This window comes from Anolis carolinensis, chromosome 5 (genome assembly GCF_035594765.1).
Source record: "Anolis carolinensis isolate JA03-04 chromosome 5, rAnoCar3.1.pri, whole genome shotgun sequence".
Classification (NCBI taxonomy): Eukaryota; Metazoa; Chordata; class Lepidosauria; order Squamata; family Dactyloidae; genus Anolis; species Anolis carolinensis.
In genome coordinates, this window is record NC_085845.1 from 175,668,031 (window position 1) to 175,687,314 (window position 19,284).

Sequence of the window (19,284 nt, forward strand, 5' to 3'; positions counted from 1 at the left end):
ATGTCCTTTGTGAAGGGAGAAGGTTTCTAGTCCAAGTTTAATTAAGCAACAGAAAGAGAAGACGTTATTGTGGCGTTGCACTTTACTGGCATCTTCTTTCTCTAGGATACAAAGAAAGGAAACAACAGTGAAAACAAAATTGGAGAGTCCTCTGTAATGCATAGTGCATGTAGACTTTCATGCATAGATTTCCAGTTTATTTGGCATAGAGTTTTCAGCTCCTTTATGCTTCCTTATTATTGCACCCTACATCCTAATACATTTATTATTGTACAGCAAGGCTTAATTTCCATTAAATAAATTAGAATCTGACATTAATAAGAGTTAAAACCTCATTTGAAGGATCAATAGAAATGTTGAAATGTTGACATCAGAATTGATTGATGAGTGATACATTAGAATTGGTGATGAACATATGTTGGTACCAGTATGAGAAGTGGCGTATCTCTCAAACTATATAGAGACAGATCAGAGAGGAGTGAAAACATTAAGTCAGTGTTACAGTTTTCTAGTTTAGTTTAGTACTAGAGTGTTCCCTCACTCATTGCGGGGGTTACGTTCCAGAACTACCGGTAAAAAGTGAAAATCTGCGAATTAGGGACACTATATTTGTGTTGTTTACAATGTCACTGGCAAGTAGCATCTCTGTCCCCTCCTTGCCTCTCAAGCACGCACATGCCTTTTGAGGCGAAAACAAAGCTGATTCAGCCTCCTTTTCTCTCCCTTCAGCTTCTCCTTCCTTCATTCCTCAGGCTTCTCCTTAGGAAGGAAGTAGAAAGAGGGATTTATAATATTATTTTATAATTTATACTATTATTTTAGTGTTTATTTAAAAATAGCAAATCCGCGAAAAGCGAACAGCGAAGTAGTGAGGGAACACTGTACTCAAAATGGCTTCCTGAGGAGTGATGTGAGTCAATGAGCGATCAGATGCTGTTCCACAGTGAGTTTACAGGTAATTGTGTTTGTGCAATAATAATATAGTTCAAACCTTGTTGTTAGCCTCCTTCCATCCCATAGGTCAAATATAAATATACAATGCTATGCTATAAGTAGTATGGCAGATTAGAGTGGGGTGGGGTGAATCAGGTCCACTACATAAGGTAAAATGAGAATCACTATCTTAACTGATAGTAAATACATATGAAGAATAATTGTCCACCCTGTCAGGAACTGTGGCAGTAAGGAGATGTGGTAATGCCAGCTGCTGTTGCTTTTTGAACTCAATAGAATAATAGAACCCGAAGCTTATTCCAGTACTGATATATTGTCACAGAAGAAACTTAAAAGTAGTATAAATGCTGAGTGTAATTCGTTGCTGCTATTGTATGTCTTAACATTTAAATTTGGCACATGTTTAACTTGGTATGACATTAGACTAATAAGTCTAAACTGGTATAAGTGAAATGTAGTACCTCTAGAAAAATAGAAGTTAAAAGTAAAAGCATAAATCCTGCAGTAAATGTGTTGGCACAGTCCGTTTAGGTCCATTTAAATCCACACCAAAATTGCATTGCTGTAATTGTGTTCTCAGTAACCTGTTTTATCAAGATTCTTTTACTCCTCCTCCTGCATTTTTTTCCAGAAACAAAGGATTCTTTGTTGTTTTACTTTGCTGTTTCTATCTACTCTTATTCCAAGATTATTAGATGTGAAGTCAGTAAAGGTGGCATAAAACCTGAGACACAGATGAATCTGGTGGTGTGGAGGAGCTTACCATCGCTCCGTTGCCATGGACCGACCATTACCTGATCAGGTTTAGACTTACTGCGCCCCCTAACCTCAGAGGACCTATTAAAATGGTCCGCCCCAGGAGACTTATGGATCCAGATGGATTCCTGACGGCTCTTGGGGAGTTTCCCACCACCTTGGCTGGTGATCCTTTTGATGCTCTGGTTGCTCTCTGGAACAAGGAGGTGACTAGGGCAATAGACACGATTGTTCCAGAACGTCCCCTCTCGAGTACCCAAGCTAAACCATCTCCTTGGTTCACTTAGGAGCTGGCAGCGATGAAGCGAAAGAAGAGGGAACTAGAGAGCATGTGGCACTCAGAGCCGAACGAGCCAAACTGAACAAGGCTATGTTCCTATCTTAGGACATATGCCACGGCAATAGATGCTGCAAAGAATTCTTTCTTTGCAGCTACTATTGCATCCGCAAAGAACCGTCCAGTGGAGCTGTTTCGAGTTGTCAGAGTTTTGTTATATCCTGTCTCTCAGGACGGGATCCCTGACAACTTGGCAGCCTGCTGTGAAGCATTTGCTCGGTTCTTTGTGGACAAAGTCGTTTTGATCCGTTCTGGCTTTGACACCATATTAACGGCAGCTTCCGAGGATGTTACACGAGCACCTGCTTGTCCCATTTTGATGGATTCTTTTCAGTTGGTTCAGCCTGAGGATTTTGGACAAGGTGCTTGGAGAGGTGAGGGCTACCACATGCATCCTAGACCCCTGCCCATCCTGTCTGGTGAGAGAAGCCAGAGGGGGTTTGGTCGAGTGGGTGAAGGTGGTGGTGAATGCCTCCCTTTGGGAAGGCATATTTCCAGCGAACTTTAAATTGGCTGTGATCAACCCGCTGTTGAAAACGCCATCACTGGACCCCACTCAGTTGGACAGCTATCGGCCTATTTCCAATCTCCCCTTTTTGGGCAAGGTTGTAGAACATGTGGTGGCTGCACAACTCCAGGCAATCTTGTTAGACACTGATTTTCTAGATCCGGCACAGTCTGGCTTCGGGCCAGGGCATCGTACTGAGACAGCCTTGGTCGCCTTAGTCGATGATCTACGCCGGGATCTGGACAGGGGGAGTGTGTCCCTGATGGTTCTGCTGGACCTCTCAGCAGCTTTCGATACCGTCGATCACGGTATCCTTCTGGAGCACCTTGCCAGGATGGATCTTGGAGGCACTGTTTTGCAGTGGCTCCGGTCCTTCCTGGAGGGTCGTTCTCAGATGGTGTCACTGGGGGACACCTGCTCGGCCCCACAACCAATGACTTGTGGGGTCCCGCAGGGTTCAGTACTGTCCCCCATGTTTAACATATACATGAAGCCGCTGGGAGAGATCATCCGGAGTTTCGGGGTGCGGTGTCATCTGTACGCAGATGTCCAGCTCTGTCACTCCTTCCCACCTGTCACTAAGGAAGCTGTTCAGGTCCTGAACCGGTGTCTGGCAGCTGTGTCAGACTGGATGAGGGCGAACAAATTTAAATTGAATCCAGACAAGACAGAGGTCCTCCTGGTCAGTCATAGTGCTGAACAGGGTATAGGGTTATAGCTTGTGTTGGACAGGGTCGCACTACCCCTGAAGACACAGGTTCGCAGTCTGGGTGTTCTCCTGGACTCATCACTGAGTCTGGAACCCCAGGTTTCAGCGGTAGCCCGGGGAGCATTCACACAATTAAGACTTGTGCAACAGCTGCGCCCGTACCTTGGGAAGTCTGACTTGGCCACGGTGGTTCATGCTCTGGTTACATCTCGTTTGGATTACTGCAACGCTCTCTACATAAGATTGCCTTTGAAGACGGCCCGGAAGCTCCAATTAGTACAACAGGCGGCAGCCAGATTAATAACTGGGGCGGAATACAGGGAACGTGCCACCCCCCTGCTAAGCCAGCTCCACTGGCTGCCGATATGCTACCGAGCCCAATTCAAAGTGCTGGCCTTGACCTATAAAGCTCTAAACGGTTCTGGCCCAATTTACTTTTCCGAACGTATCTCCTCCTATGAGCCAGGAAGATCCCTAAGATCATCTGGAGAGGCCCAGCTCTCGGTCCCACCTGCCTCGCAGGCGTGGCTGGTGGGAACGAAGGACAGGGCCTTCTCGGTGGTGGCCCCCTGGCTGTGGAACACCTCCCTGGAGATATCCGACAGGCGCCAACCCTTCTGGGTTTCAGAAAGGCCGTAAAAACATGGTTGTGTGCCCAAGCTTTTATTGAGTAAACAACAAAGCCGACATGGTCTGATTTAAGGATGAAGCATGAGGTTCTTGGGTGAACGGAGATATATAGGTTTTATATATATACAGTAGAGTCTCATTTATCCAACACTCGTTTATCCAACGTTCTGGATTATCCAACACATTTTTGTAATCAATGTTTTCAAAACATCGTGATATTTTGGTGCTAAATTTGTAAATACAGTAATTATTACATAACATTACTGCGTATTGAACTACTTTTTCTGTCAAATTTGTTGTATAACATGATGTTTTGTGCTTAATTTATAAAATCATAACCTAATTTGATGTTTAATAGGCTTTTCCTTATTGCCTCCTTATTATCCAACATATTCGCTTATCCAACATTCTGCCGGCCCGTTTATGTTGGATAAGTGAGACTCTACTGTATATAGGTTGTTATAATGTATTTTAATAATATTATTAACGGATTTAAATGTATTGTTTTGATTTTATGATTGTACTTACTTACTTAGGCGATCCCTCATAGTTCGAGGACGATTGTCTTCCATCTCTGGTGTCTTGGGGGTGGGTTCTTAGGTGGCTGAAGAGACCTATTTTTGACCCGCATATTCTCTCGCAGTGAGGACATCGGTTTCCAGGTGGAAGGCGGTCTCGGTCAGGGTTAGCTTGACGCTCCTTCCTCTTGGCATGTTTCTCCCTTAAGCCCTCCGTTCGTGCCTCTTCGAACTCCGCAGCACTGCTGGTCACAGCTGACCTCCAAGGGCCAGGGCTTCCCAGTTCTCAGTGTCTATGCCACAGTTTTTAAGGTTGGCTTTAAGCCCATCTTTAAATCTCTTTTTCTACCCACCAACATTACATTTCCCGTTCTTGAGTTCGGAGTAGAGTAGCTGCTTTGGGAGACGGTGATCGGGCATTCGGACAACGTGGCCAGTCCAGTGAAGTTGATGGCATAGGAGCATTGCTTCAATGCTGGTGGTCTTTGCTTCTTCCAGCACGCTGACATTTGTCCGCCTGTCTTCCCAAGAGATTTGCAGGATTTTTCTGAGGCAACGCTGATGGAAACGCTCCAGGAGTTGAGTGTGACGTCTGTAGACCGTCCACGTTTCGCAGGCGTAGAGCAGGGTTGGGAGGACAATGGCTTTATAAACAAGCACCTTGGTCTCTCTACGGATGTCCCGGTCATCAAACACTCTCTGCTTCATACGGTATTCTTTGGGCATTAAATTTTGCCAATTTCTGTAAGCTGCCCTGAGTCCCCTCGGGTGAGAAGGGCGGAGTATAAATGTTGCAAATAAATCTTGGTTGGATTTTTTAACGATTTCTTCTTTGCTTTTTAAATCTAATTGCAGCAGACGGAAGGAGGGGCACAGACAGACGGCCAGCAGTCACAGACACAAAACAGTGAGAATACTGAGAGCAAGTCTACTCCAAAGCGGCTGCACGTCTCCAACATTCCTTTCCGCTTTCGGGATCCTGACCTCCGGCAGATGTTTGGGGTACGATAATAATATTTTTAAGGAGCAACGTGGCTGCTTATGTTTTTCTGTTATTTTTATAGTCTATTCCATATGGACATACAAAGCATCCCTCTAAAGGATCCACACATAGAGAGCCCTAAGACACTACCCTGTGTCTTGTGTGTCTCAGAGATGCCTTTCTTGGGGCTATAGGCCTTTCACACTCTATAGTCAAACAGAGAATAAAACTATGTGTATGTTCTTCAGAAGCATTCATTGGGCAAATAGCATTTGCCTGGGTAGACACTATTCTTTTTCCCTCAGGGTTATCGTTTATTTTTCTTGTTTTCAGACGTGAGTGTAGAAGCTGACAGTGTGTCACTGTAAGTTTGTGCTATTTAATGTTTCTTTGTGAAGATAATCCAGATTTTTCTCATCATTCAGGTTGGGTGGGGTTTCGATTGGCAAGGCCTTTAAATCGTTTCTATTTTAAACTTCCATCAGAAACTGGTTATTATTGTCTACAGTAGTGTTTCTCAAACTGTACTTCAGCCCCCAGAAATCCCATCCAGTTTACCAGTTGTTATGAATTATGGAACCTGAAGTCCAAAGGAGTTCAAGTCCCACAATTTGAAGGAGCACAGTATGAGAAACTCTGGTCTAAAGAAAACAAGTAGAAAGCACAGAAACTGTGCTTGATGACAAATTGAGAGCATTGTTAATTTTATATGGAGGTATTTGAATTGCCAAAATATTTTTGAAAAAGCTCTTCATCCAAGGTTCCTAGTGCAAATTAGCAATTATGTCATAATTAAATGTTTATTCTGATGATTTCTTTTTAAAAAAAACATTCTAAAGTCAAGAATATTGGTGGATTTTGTTTTATAAAGTTTCTAACATTTTGGGATAATTACTTTTTGCATATCCATAGTATTTTCATTGCCTATAAATGTATTACTTTTAAAATTATATAGCACTAATTTTTTCAAACTTTTTAAATATATGGAACAGGTTAGAGCTGGATTTTTTTTTGGGGAGGGGTGCACTAACAATAGAATAGAATAACTTTATTGTCATTGTACATTGTACAATGTAATTAAATGCTTTCCCCAGCACACACCACAAAACAACACACTCATCCTTCCACACTCCCACCACCATCGCATAGCTCCCAATACCACTTCATTGCGAAACCATGGAGTTCAACATAGCCACATAGGATAAAGGATGTCTCCCACTGTTGGTTTTTGCTTTTGTCGCTCTTTGTTGTCTTGCAGATGGTAATAATTCAAAAAATGAATGTGCTGGGTGAGATGGATCCCCAAGAATACTCTTTCTTAAGGCTGTGGGACTTATAAAGTTCTTCGAAAAAGGGGAGAGGGCAGCCAATGATTCTCTGTGCAGGAGTGGTTACCCTTAGGAGCGCCTTCCTATCTGCTACTGTGCAGTTACCAAACCATGCGAAGATGCAGTAGGTTAGGTCTCAGTGTTTGAAAAAGTGGGAAGTAGCATCATCACAAATATTTTAATATCATCTTCTGGCATCTTGCTTTCTTGCTCATCTCATTGTTTCTGGATGAGTCCATGATTCCTGTCTGGGCAAGGTGATACTTCTGGAATAGCTGTATATTCATCAGCGGTAGATTGAACTGTTACTAGGAATCCAAGTACTTCTCACTAATGAAAATGACAGAATACTGAAAGATAGAGATATTACATTCTACACGAGGCTCCAGTGGACATAGAATTATGGGCATTTTTAGCACGATGAGTAATTTTTTTCTAGCTGTTCAACAGTGCTTGCCATAGCACATTGTTGGGGGAAACTGAGCTGCTCTTCTCTGCATATTTAAATAATATATTGAAATACTTCTAATGCATAATACTCAGATAATACTTGCCCTGAGGTAGGGGGAGTTGTGGGGAAGAAACTCATCCAAAACCAATACCCAAGACCTTCCAGATTACATTAAGACAGAAAAACATTTTACAATTTCCAGGCTCCATCAAATTACTGGTTCCTTTACAATCATTGTACTTAGAGTAAATGTTGTGTCTGGATGGTTCTTCAAATGGCTGTGTGTAAAATGGGAAGTGCATGGGACTGTGGCCTGCAGATTTAGCCTTTCCTTGGACTTAATGAGGTGCTTTGGCTTTCCTGGTTCTGACATCAATCCCAGTCCTACAGCCTGCCAGAACTGTTTTCCTTTTTGGGCACACATGCAGGAACATGTGCTATTTTGAAGCTTGGGGTAACTCTGCAGTTGGAGCAGAGAAACAATAAATAATTCAGTCCTTATTTCTTGCCAGCACAGCATTTCTGTGCAGGATAAACACAGCCTCGAACTATAAATGGGACAGAAATATTTACCATGTTCGTCTACTTCTTCCTTATTACTGTTATTTTGTGGTACAAGCGTTTTGTCCTTGGGTGAGTCATTATTGAAACCTGTACTTTCTTCAGTAGGGAACCCATAGTTGGTTACCATGTGAAGCTTAATGCACCCCCCCCCCCCCAACAAACACATTACCTTTTCCAGTGCAGCCTTCATTGTTTCAATGTCATCAGTGAAAGACTTTAGGGCTTTGCTTGGAGTGGATTTCTAAAAATAACATGACCACAGAGAACCTGTGAAGATAGCATGAAAATGGCCTAGGAGATAATCTTTTAATGTGAAGGAGTGAAGAAGATCTTGAAGGATAGAACACCAATCTGGAGGATGGCTCTGGCCTGGAGCATAACATGGCTACTTATTTTATTATACAAGTTAGAAGAAAAGAGAACAGACAATGTTTTAATAGTGTGATCAGTTCCATTAGATGTGAGAGAATGGCATAGTATATTGAACCTCCTGAAGCTGAGTGTATGAGTAATTAGTAGTTAGTACAGGCTGAGAAGTTATCCAACCTGATAGTTTTCAGATAACATAGAGTAGTATCCTTGATGCCCCCCAAGATCCTAAAACCTATGACCTAATATGTCACTTGATAAATGATGTAGTGTTCTGCCCAGGTCTCTAATATAGATGGTACAATCAAACTCTTGGACATTTTATCCTTTTTCTTGTGTGCTGAATTTTCTCTTGTAAATGATCACAGAGAAAATACGTTGAATATCCATATTTCAGGTAGAAGTCTTGGTAATTCTTTCCTGGGAAGCAAAGCCAGTAAGTAGGAAATATCTGTATTAGCTTTCAGAACAAAACATGGCTGTGATATGCATAGAAAATTGTGACGTAATGCAGGTTTTATGAAGCCGTAAATATGTTAATGCATTCAGCAGATGTATTCCAGAAGTTGCAATATAGTGTGGAGAAACTAGCAGAGAATATCGATTTGCATATGAAAAGGTGTATACTGTAGTGAGAAGAGGAGTGTGGACAGGATCAGTAGAGAATAGTGTGCTATCTATCAGACAGTTCAGTGCAAAAAGATCTCAAAGTTAGGAAACTTGAAGAGAGTGAATTAGAGGGGCAGGGGTGGAAGGGGAAAAATATGTTTTAAAGAATAAATGTGTAAGCAATTGCTCTTAAGTGTGCAAACAGAGAAAGTTAAACAGATAATTTTATTTCAAAAGTGTGTACCCTGTCTTGAAGCAGATACAGATTCTATAGCACAAAGGTATTTGGGTTACTTGATGATGGTTTTTGAATTATGCTGCTACATAGTACAAGGTTTATATATATAATGATATAATGTACCAGTAATCATTATATTAACTAATTAGCATATTCTCTTGTGTAAGCAATGCATTTTAAAAAAAAGCCCTTAGCAATTAGATTTCGGACAGTTATTTAAAACTATCATTTTTGTCCGTTTAAAATGTTCTGATCTAATTCAGTTCACCCTGAGACATAAACATCATCATTCATAAGTATAAAAATTACAGTCCCAGATGCTTGTTACAAGATGTGTACTAAATGTAGCTTGGGGAAAGCTCAATGGAAATGCAACCTGGTATCTAAGGAAACATGTTGGAATCCCACCCATTATAATTTTTTAACCATGTATTTTGGAAGTGTGTTGAATAATTTGACTTTAAGATAGCTGTAATTATGGTCTGTTTAAGAACTGACACATATTGGTATATCCAGTCATGATTTTCTGTTATGTCTGCAGTGGTACTTAATATTATTGAGTTATTCCTTGTTTTCTAGTATGCAATGCTCCACAGAGAACAAAACTATCGGCCTCAAATGAATAAGGAATGTTCCTCTAAACTTCATAATGTGGTTCAAATTGGAACTGAAAAGGAGAATAATCAAAAGTGCTGATTTTATATATTCTACAGAATTTCTGTAGTAAGAAATAGAGACCTGAGATTTTGCTATTTTCAAATATTAGCTGAATAGCCTTTTTCTACATTTGGGTCCCAGCTCCCAGAGCAACAGGAAACTGATTTTGGCAAGCTTCATCATGGCCAAGTAATTATGGCCATGATGAAGAGCTGTGAGAGCTGTTCGGCAGTGGAACTCTCTACCCCGGACTGTGGTGGAGGCTCCTTCTTTGGAGGCTTTTAAGCAGAGGCTGGATGGCCATCTGTCGGGGGTGCTTTGAATGAGATTTTCCTGCTTCTTGCAGGGGGTTGGACTGGATGGCCCGTGAGGTCTCTTCCAATTCTATGATTCTATGATTCTAAGTAAATTTTATATAATACAATTCCCCAGAATCCTCCACCCAGAATAGCCAATCCAAATAAGCATTTTTTCCAAAGTCTCTCTGTGTTTAATAGCTGCCAAAATAAAGGTTTAGACCACTGTTTTATAACATAACTTGTGATGCTGCTACTAAATTACAGGGTTTCCCTTTGTGTCAAGGATTATAATTTCTGACTACTGATTTCTTAGCATATGTCCACAGGGTCTAATTCAGCTTGGTCTGCGCAACAAATACTGCTGGCCTAGTTAGATCAGTGCCTCTGGGAAAAGTCATGCTGATTACACTAAAATTGAAAAGAATTGACAATAAGCCTGCAATAGATACATTAAGATGGAAGTGCAGGGGTGGAGGTTATGTAGCTGCAAAAGCAGACAACTGTGACCTCTTCTTATTTAATTTTTTAGGGGTGGATGTGACTCATACTTTTTGATGGAGTTAGTTTCAAAATGTGTATGCTTAAAGAAGCATCACAGTGTCTTCTGGAAAGATGAGATTTAGGCTGTGTTTCTGTAAACATTTACCTTGGAATAACTCCTATTGAATATTCCAGGTTTTTGGGGGGGCAGAGGGTACTTTTCACTGTGTTTAGGCCTGCACTATAGAATGAAATTATATCTGGAGCAAAATCCTCAGAGAAAATCAACTTAAGACATATTTTTATTGTAATGACAGCCTCTTTTTAAACATACAGTTGTTTGAAACTGAGTGTAGAAGGCAAGGTTGATTTGATGAAAGGACCAGTGTGTGAAGTTATTTTTAATGAGAAAAAAGTGTAAAAATGGCACTACTAAACAAAAATTTATATTGGGAGTTGTGTGAAGATTTCTGATTACTGGGGAAGGCTACCGTTGCATAATTTTCTTTAGCAGTTTTCAGTATGCTAATAGATCAAAGGGTTTTGTGGCAAGTACCCTGTTTCCCCTAAAATAAGACATCCCCAGAAAATAAGACCTAGTAGAGGTTTTGCTGAATTGCTAAATATAAGGCCTCCCCTGAAAGTAAGACCTAGCAAAGTTTTTGTTTGGAAGCATGCCCAATGAACAGAACACCAGAGCATGCAGGATCGGTAAATGTATATACCATAGAGTGTTGTATATGGAAATATTGCTAGTAACAAGAAATTCTTGATAGTATTCACAGTTTGTCTGGTTATGCTGGTTTCTGATGACAACTACTGCATAGTACAGTAGAGTCTCACTTATCCAAGCCTCGCTTATCCAAGCTTCTGGATTATCCAAGCCATTTTTGTAGTCAATGTTTTCAATATATCATGATATTTTGGTGCTAAATTCGTAAACACAGTAATTACAACATAACATTACTGCGTATTGAACTACTTTTTCTGTCAAATTTGTTGTATAACATGATGTTTTGGTGCTTAATTTGAAAAATCATAACCTAATTTGTTTAATAGGCTTTTCCTTAATCCCTCATTATCCAAGATATTCGCTTATCCAAGCTTCTGCCGGCCCGTTTAGCTTGGATAAGTGAGACTCTACTGTATATATAATAAATGTTCATTTTTTTGTTCAACAATAAATGTGAATTCTTCTTCATGGAAAAATAAGACATCCCCTGAAAATAAGACCTAGCACATCTTTGGGAGCAAAAATTAATATAAGACACTGCCTTATTTTCGGGGAAACACGGTAGTTGTTTTCTTTTTCTTTTAACTGCCAAATAATCACTGTTCTATGGTCATACAGCAAAATTAAGAAGTAAAACACAAATGCAGCCATAAAAAAGTCAGTGACTAGATATAAATTCAACAATAGTCAAATATATTAGTGAAAATAAAAGTACCAAACATGAGGAAGGAAAAGACTGGAAAAAACAAACCACCTGATTGCAGAAATGGCCACAATGTAAGTGTAAGCTATGCCTTTCTGGGAAGGATACTCCACAATCAAATCTCTTCCAATGAGAAAAGCCTCATTTTTAACAGCCACCTTTCTGGTCTGATTTGGCAGAGGTACCCAGAGAAAGGCCTCAGAAATTATCTGAAGATCTGTTATGTAGAAGGAGGGAGCTCTTTAGGTAAACTGGTCTGTGCTGTCATGTGTTTTTAGGGGCTGATTTCAAATATCCTGATTTGAACTTCTGTTAGTTGAATTTGATATTAAAGTAATGTTCATAAAATACCTTCTACTGAGGTAAGTTCTTACTTAGATATCCAATGACAATAGCTATGCACAAGGGAGACTTGAGGCTTGAAGAAGCACAGAAAATATCTTTAGAAAATGAAAATTCTGATGGGAATTGCAACAGTTATAATAAAATTGGGGTATACTCAGCCACAAAATAATGAACCCAATGATAGGACAATGAAATCCAGGTGATGAAGGGAATACAGATTGTTTGGAAAAGTTGAATAGGTAGCTTTTATAGGCTATGCTTCTTCAGTTAGCTCAGGGTGTGTAAGATAGTTAAGTGCTTCAGCTAAACAAAATGGACAATCAGCAGAAACTCAATAGATGAACTGGGAAGTAATCAACAGTTTATTATGGAACATTTTCATCTATGCATTAGAAATGGTGTTCTTCCTATTCAGTGAGCTTGTGAAAATATGGCAATTGAAATGAATTAGTTAACCATGGATAAATCTTCTCTTCCTTCTTTAAAGCAATTTGGCAAAATCCTTGATGTAGAGATAATCTTCAACGAACGTGGTTCCAAGGTAAGTTTCCTTTATATACCCAGTTTCTTTCTTTTCTCTCCCTATTCCTGAACCACATTACCCCTTCAATTGTAAGACAGCTTCTTGCCTAGAGAATACACTCTGCAGACAGAACAGGAACGGGGCATCATGGATTTCCCCAAACTCCTGTTCTGTATAATTGCAAGTTTTGAGTGTCACTGGTCTATATACTTCCATTATTTTCCCCTTGAAATATCAAGTTTTCAGAACTTCCAAGAATAAAGAGAACTGCTGAATCTGTTGGAGGGAGATCTCTTCTGATGTCTCTCAAGGGAATGGTATTTGGGAAAGATGGCTTCTGTCCCTTAAAAAATAAACTATGGTTATATGGGGTAATACCTTTCACAATTTAATGAGCCTTTCCACATTGCAAAAAGGCCTGTCATATTATATATTTCTAATGTTCAGGAATAGCTATAATGTAGCTATTCAAGATGCATTAGAATTAGCATTTTAAAAGGGTTAATTCTCATTAAACACCCTAGACACAGATTGCAAATGTTCTAGTGACAGGTGCAGCCATTTCAAGTGATGTTTCTCCTAACTGGTCCTCATTATGAAACCAATGTCCCCTCACTGAAGAATTGATGTGATTCTCTCTCTGCCCAGTAGGTCCAGCACTGGAATAGCAGGGAATGTTGCAGGTCAGGAGCAAGGTGCATTGGCAGAGCTCTGTGGGGGAAGCTTGCACAGTGCATGTCTATACTATGCTTGACTTAATCAATGCTAAGTTTTCCACTTTTAATTAAAAATGAACATCTGTCCCGTCCCCCACTGAATTGCACACAACTGTTCCATGATGTAAATAGTATTAAATTTTTAAATTCAGTTTTTTCTGATACTGAAGTTCATGAACCTGTATAATATAGCTCTACATGGATTTTTATGTTTAGGTTTAAGTTCATCCATGAATTTATTAATTAACATGTTGAAATTTATTTCTATGTATTATCTGAAAACCAGAAAAGGGATGATATTTAACACATTAATTACAGTATTCTGCCAGCTTCATTCCTCCAATAAATTCTGAGAGTTTTTTCCCCCTTTAAGTTTGACAAGCAAATGGATCTCTTAGCTTATTGAAGTTTTCAGAGGTTTTGGTGGGTGGTGGTTTTTGAGGATTTTTTTTTGGGGGGGGGGGGGTTGCAACACAACATGTGGTGAATTTGTGGAGAGTGGCAAACTGCAGGCCTTTATTCAGGCCTTTATTCCTACATGTCTTGCACATGTTATGATGGTCTTAGGATGAAAGAAACAATGTGCTTCTACTGCTCTTCCTTAGCCAGAGGCTACTGAAAATGGCCACTTGAAGGCAGTCAGCAGGACACGAGGAGGCTTTTTTAGAAGAGTAGCAGACTACACAGAGACCTACATATCTGTCCTTTCAGTTATGCAACTGTCCACAAATTAAACAACCATAATTTGCAACCTTTTACAGAGTACAAGCTATGAATTAATCTTAAAATATTTTTCATCTTCTGCAAAGCTTTGATATTCATATAAATCAAATGTGTGTGATTATACTTGCTTTAGTTATTGTCAGCCTAAGAAAAACAAGTTATTGTTGCTAATTTTGTGAAAAGAATGCAAAAATAACAGATTTGTTGGTAGCAATAATGTAATTACACCTTTCTTCACATGAATCCTTTTCTTAATGTTATGTGCATTGGTGCCTTCACGTGTGCTTTTTCTCATTTTAGTGCACATTCAGTTACGTTCTCTGTCCTTAACATTCAGAATTTTTGGGAACTCACAGAATTGGTGCCTTCACGTGTGCTTTTTCTCATTTTAGTGCACATTCAGTTACGTTCTCTGTCCTTAACATTCAGAATTTTTGGGAACTCACAGAAATTTAATGGAATATAATTATGTGCCTCAGTAAATCCAAACCTTCTGGTTTTCAGTTAAAACAAGTCAGCTACTAATTACCTTACAAGTATTTATACACTTTTTCATTCAGTATTTAGCCCTGAAAAACATTGAACAGGTTCTTCTGTATTTAGTAGTAGAATTTCTATCACTGTCCTGCCATATTTGCAGCAGTCTTATTATCAATGTCTTCAGAACTAAGGCTTGCTGTTTTAAATATAGTGAATAGGATAATTGAGACTTTGAAAACCCTGAAGAATATTTGTTAATTAGATAACTAAATATTGAGTTGGGTTATATAGAATATCTCCATCTTTAAAACAAAAACCTAGTAGTGTAGAATCTGGATGGTGATTCAAGCCAAGGCTTTCTAGGGATCCTCATTTGTCATCCCCCCCCTTTTCTGCCAAAAAAGTATGCCACAACTTGAATGCCTTTCTCCTACCCTTTGGTTTCTATTCTAACCTAATGATATGGAACCTTCTTCTCTCTCTTGGGAATTGGAAAGCAGACGCTCCTGCTACCTGCCTTGTGCTGTATTCTCAAAATATCCCTTCCATCCCTGGGTTTTAAAAGGGTATATTCTTGAATATGTGTTGGATAAATGAATGTTACATTAATGAAAATGTTCAAATGCATACTGCCCTGGGTGTGCCCCTACCCAGCATTTGGGAAACTCCTCCATGATCAGCAGATCTTTATCCCTTCGTAATTTTGTCAAAGGTACTCTGCATTTCAAATTTTTGGAAATGTTAAAGAATTCAACATTTTCCCTTTGGTCCATCTGAGATGAAATGATAGCTTTTCTTTTCCTAATCAAAGCGAGAATGGATTATTTGTGTATATTTATGTGTGAGCATGTTCACATTAGATTTTGTGAAATTCTGTTTCTGACTGGGATTTTATTGTCCAGGAGCTGATACTTATAATTACAGGGCTGTTTGTGATAGAGTGATTTGGAGGTCTGTTGTTCATAGGGTTGCCATAAATTGAAGTCCACTTGGCAACAGTTAATAACAAATGTCTATATACTGATACTTCAAAGAGCACAATTATATAATTTGCCCAGTCAAGGTGCAAGGTGCAAGATTTGTAGAGTATTGAAAGAAACTGAGAAAAAATGACAGTTTCTAGACAATGAAATAATAAGACTAATTTTTATCTCTCCAAATAAGCCTCCTTGTTTTCAAGTAATTTTCATTGGGCTTGTTAGTCATTCATTGATAATACAGCTGCTGGAAAGCTTAGCTAAAGGGGATTACTGCTGGCTTCTTAGAATTTGCTTGGGAAATTATTTACTTTATCCCAGATATTATATATTTTATTTTCCATGGAAACAAATTTGATACCATTGATTAACCTCCATGGCGTTAGACTGGGGTACAGAAACATTATCAAAATGAACATAAATAAAAGAAACAGTTATTGAATTGAGCAAACTATATATCCCTCTATATTTAAATGGGAGAGGGTACATTGATATTCTGCTCCCCAAAATAGCTAAGAGATATGTGTTGCATTGGGAATGCTCTCCTAAAGTCATAAATTGGAGAAGAGCTGCATGGTGTCTTTCTGACTTTAGAAGATAATTTCCAATGCAGCATTACTGAGTACATGGAGGACTAGCAAATAGCAGTGCTTACATCACTTCAGAGAGCAATCTGAGAATTCTGTATTTTGCTTTTCTGATCTGTGTGAGGATGGACACATGGATTGTGAGAGAGCTTTTCTATGCGCATTTTAGACCAAACCAAAATTCTGAATTCACAAACATATATGAAATCTAATTGAATTCCAGCTGGCCAACAGTTCTTAGACGTTTAGATTGTTTAGTGTATGCTATAAGCCCAGAGATGGATGAGCAATAGCAGTTTATGTATGCTTATGGCTAAACCATTTTCCATGGCTGTGCCATATTGGTTGTTCTATGTTGCCTTGGCAAGTCACATTATGCATATCAAATGAGACTTCCTCAAATAAATTTACTTCAGTCATTATTAATATGGTGTATGAGCATGGCGAAGAATTAGTGGCCTGCAGGTTAGATATGACCTACTGGGCCTCCACATTTGATGCTCAGTTTCTTCTTCCAAGTCCTGCCTATTATCCTTTCCTCCTTCATTTGATAAATCTGTTCCTCAAGTTGTTTACAGTTGGGCTAGCAAGGGAAGGAGGATCACAGGCAGTTAGATTTTAGTTTTCTCCCTAAAAATTAAAGAGATTACTATGACTGCAGATTTTCACCACAGAAGTGTCGATGAGAGAAGAGATTATCCTGTTTTTGTGTGAACTGTACATTGTGTTTCTTCTTCGTGGCCCTCGGTGAAATGCACACATATGGTAGTGATTGATGCTCATTTCATAGATGACCACTTGGAGAACCACGATTAAAAGTAAGCAACCATACTTTCCCTGATGGACAGTGAAAAGGAGAGACCACTTTCTCAGCACTCAGTACAGAAGTCAACTTACCTTTTCTTCATGAACAACTCATGCAGGCAGGCATTTTGAAAGTAGCAGTATGTGTGTATACATGTGAATGAATAGATATTAATATGCCTATGTGTGCATTTCACACATAGGCCCGGGCTGTGGCGCAGGCGGGAGAGCAAGCCAGCTGCAATTAACTGCTATGAATCACTCTGACCAGGAGGTCATGAGTTCGAGGCCCGCTCAGAGCCTATATTTGTCTTGTCTTTGTTCTGTGTTAAAAGGCATTGAATGTTTGCCTGTATGTGTAATGTGATCCGCCCTGAGTCCCCTTCGGGGTGAGAAGGGCGGAATATAAATGCTGTAAATAAATAAATAAAATAAATTTGTGATGGGTATGTGCATATTAATGACCCTACCAACTGGTGGTGTGTAGGCCCCGCAAGGTAAGGCATGGGAAAATGAAGCCCTTGAGCCAAAAAAGTTTCATGTTGACAACTTAGTATTTTTGAAAATTGAAAATGTAACAGATATGTCCTCTGCTTTTTAATTATGAGAGTAATGGTTGTACTAAACAAACAAGTGGCCTTGCACTCCACTGCTCATGAGACTTTCTTTGGGTGATTGAGTAGAAGAATCTTCTCTGTTTATAATACTCAAGTGCCATTTTACCTTGATCAGTAAAACAGCTACAATAGATGGAGTCTAGTTCTGTTCCTGACTTCCTTGTTTCCAGATACCAGTCATACAATGTTCACATTTTTTCTAAATTTAATTAAAATACCAACAGTACTTTAATTTGACTCTATGTCATTCCTAGATCACATTACTTAAACTCCAGTCTGTATACAGAATTTTTCCAGTGGCTTTTGCCATTCTCATTAAATGGCTTTACCATTCCACGTTCAAATTCAATCAGAGGAATATACTGAGATATGGAAATTCTACAGCCTTTTCCCTGCAGGTTTTAGAAACAGGATTCTTATTTTAAACAGAGAAAGATGGTTTTTTTTCCCTGATTGCAGTCATTCATCTCAGATGGATTGTGAAGGATGACCTATATATAAATTTATACAATTTGAAAGCAAGTAGATCAAATGCCTGGAATTCTTTTTCCTATTTTTCTTTTTGACCATTTCTCCAGGCTTCTGGCTATTGGATTAGTCTATGTGTGTATCCAAATAGATCAACAATTGAAATTATGGAAAATCTATTCCAGCACAATAAAATAAAGATTCTGCTTCTGAGGTGAATACTCTAAACATAATGAAAGAAAAAAAAAAAACAACAAGGGTTAACAATGCATGGATTTCAAGGGGCTCGGTTTAGTTTCCTTTGGATTTTATTTATTTTGTTTTTTGTTTTGTTTTTATTATTTTTCTTAATTTTTGTGTTCTGGCCACACCCAGGAGAATCTTCTGCTTTTGATTTCTCCCTTTACGGTTACATGGTAAATTTTCTTTCTCATTCTTCAGAGATGGAAACATTTTTAAAAACTCTGTACAATTATTATTTTTACACTGCTCATCCTGTTGCTTGTTATTTATTGCAAAATCTGAGGCCAGACTAAAAGGATGATGGTTACTCGGTATCTTCAAGGTCCTTGAACAGCTCCTTAAAGAAAATGGGGTGCTCCTGGACTGCAGATTGTTCCAGGTTACAAGAGGGATATGTTTATGAACATTTAGTTCAGTCATCAGTTACTCAGTCTGGATAATATCTTCAACTTAAAGGGATGAAAAGGCTAACTATAAAAATTAGCCTCAAAATCAGCACTGATTCTAATTGAAAACAGAATGTTTATAAATATTTCATGGGCTTCTGAGTCCAAGGCTGCTGATCTGCTTGTACAATTTTCATCCAGTATATAATCCACTTGAACTACATAATTGTGTTATTTCATCAGTATAATAAGGGTATGTTTAAGGAGAATCCAAAGGATGGCTTTGCTCTAAAGGAATGCAAATAAAGGTATACCTTAGCTGGAAGAGGTATTCTTGAACATTTCATCTTTACCAGAAAACAGAAGTAACATAGGAAAAATAAGGATCGATTCTGATGCCACAAAGAAGAAAGGCAGTTCAGTATATTTCAATAAATTATTTTATCAGTATTAACATATGAAGTAAAACAATCAAGTTAAGTAAACCTTGCATAAGTAAACAACATTTTGAACCTTGTGGAAACTATTGGAAAGCTTCTTTAAAAATGCCTCCTGGGATGATTGTTTTTTTCACAGCCTTCACTTTTCTT

The 19,284-nt window shown here is 39.0% G+C and overlaps 1 protein-coding gene across 14 annotated transcripts in view; it reads left to right on the top strand.

Annotated features, from left to right (window-relative positions):
• The window catches only part of rbfox2 (RNA binding fox-1 homolog 2), a 244,094-nt gene that overhangs the window by 181,685 nt on the left and 43,125 nt on the right, over positions 1-19,284 (top strand). For all 14 annotated transcript variants that reach the window (XM_062982988.1, XM_016993667.2, XM_062982986.1 and 11 more), the window contains 2 exons: positions 5,268-5,414; positions 12,658-12,711. In XM_062982988.1, the coding sequence (XP_062839058.1) occupies positions 5,268-5,414; positions 12,658-12,711 (201 nt within the window). The remainder of the gene's footprint in view (positions 1-5,267; positions 5,415-12,657; positions 12,712-19,284) is intronic.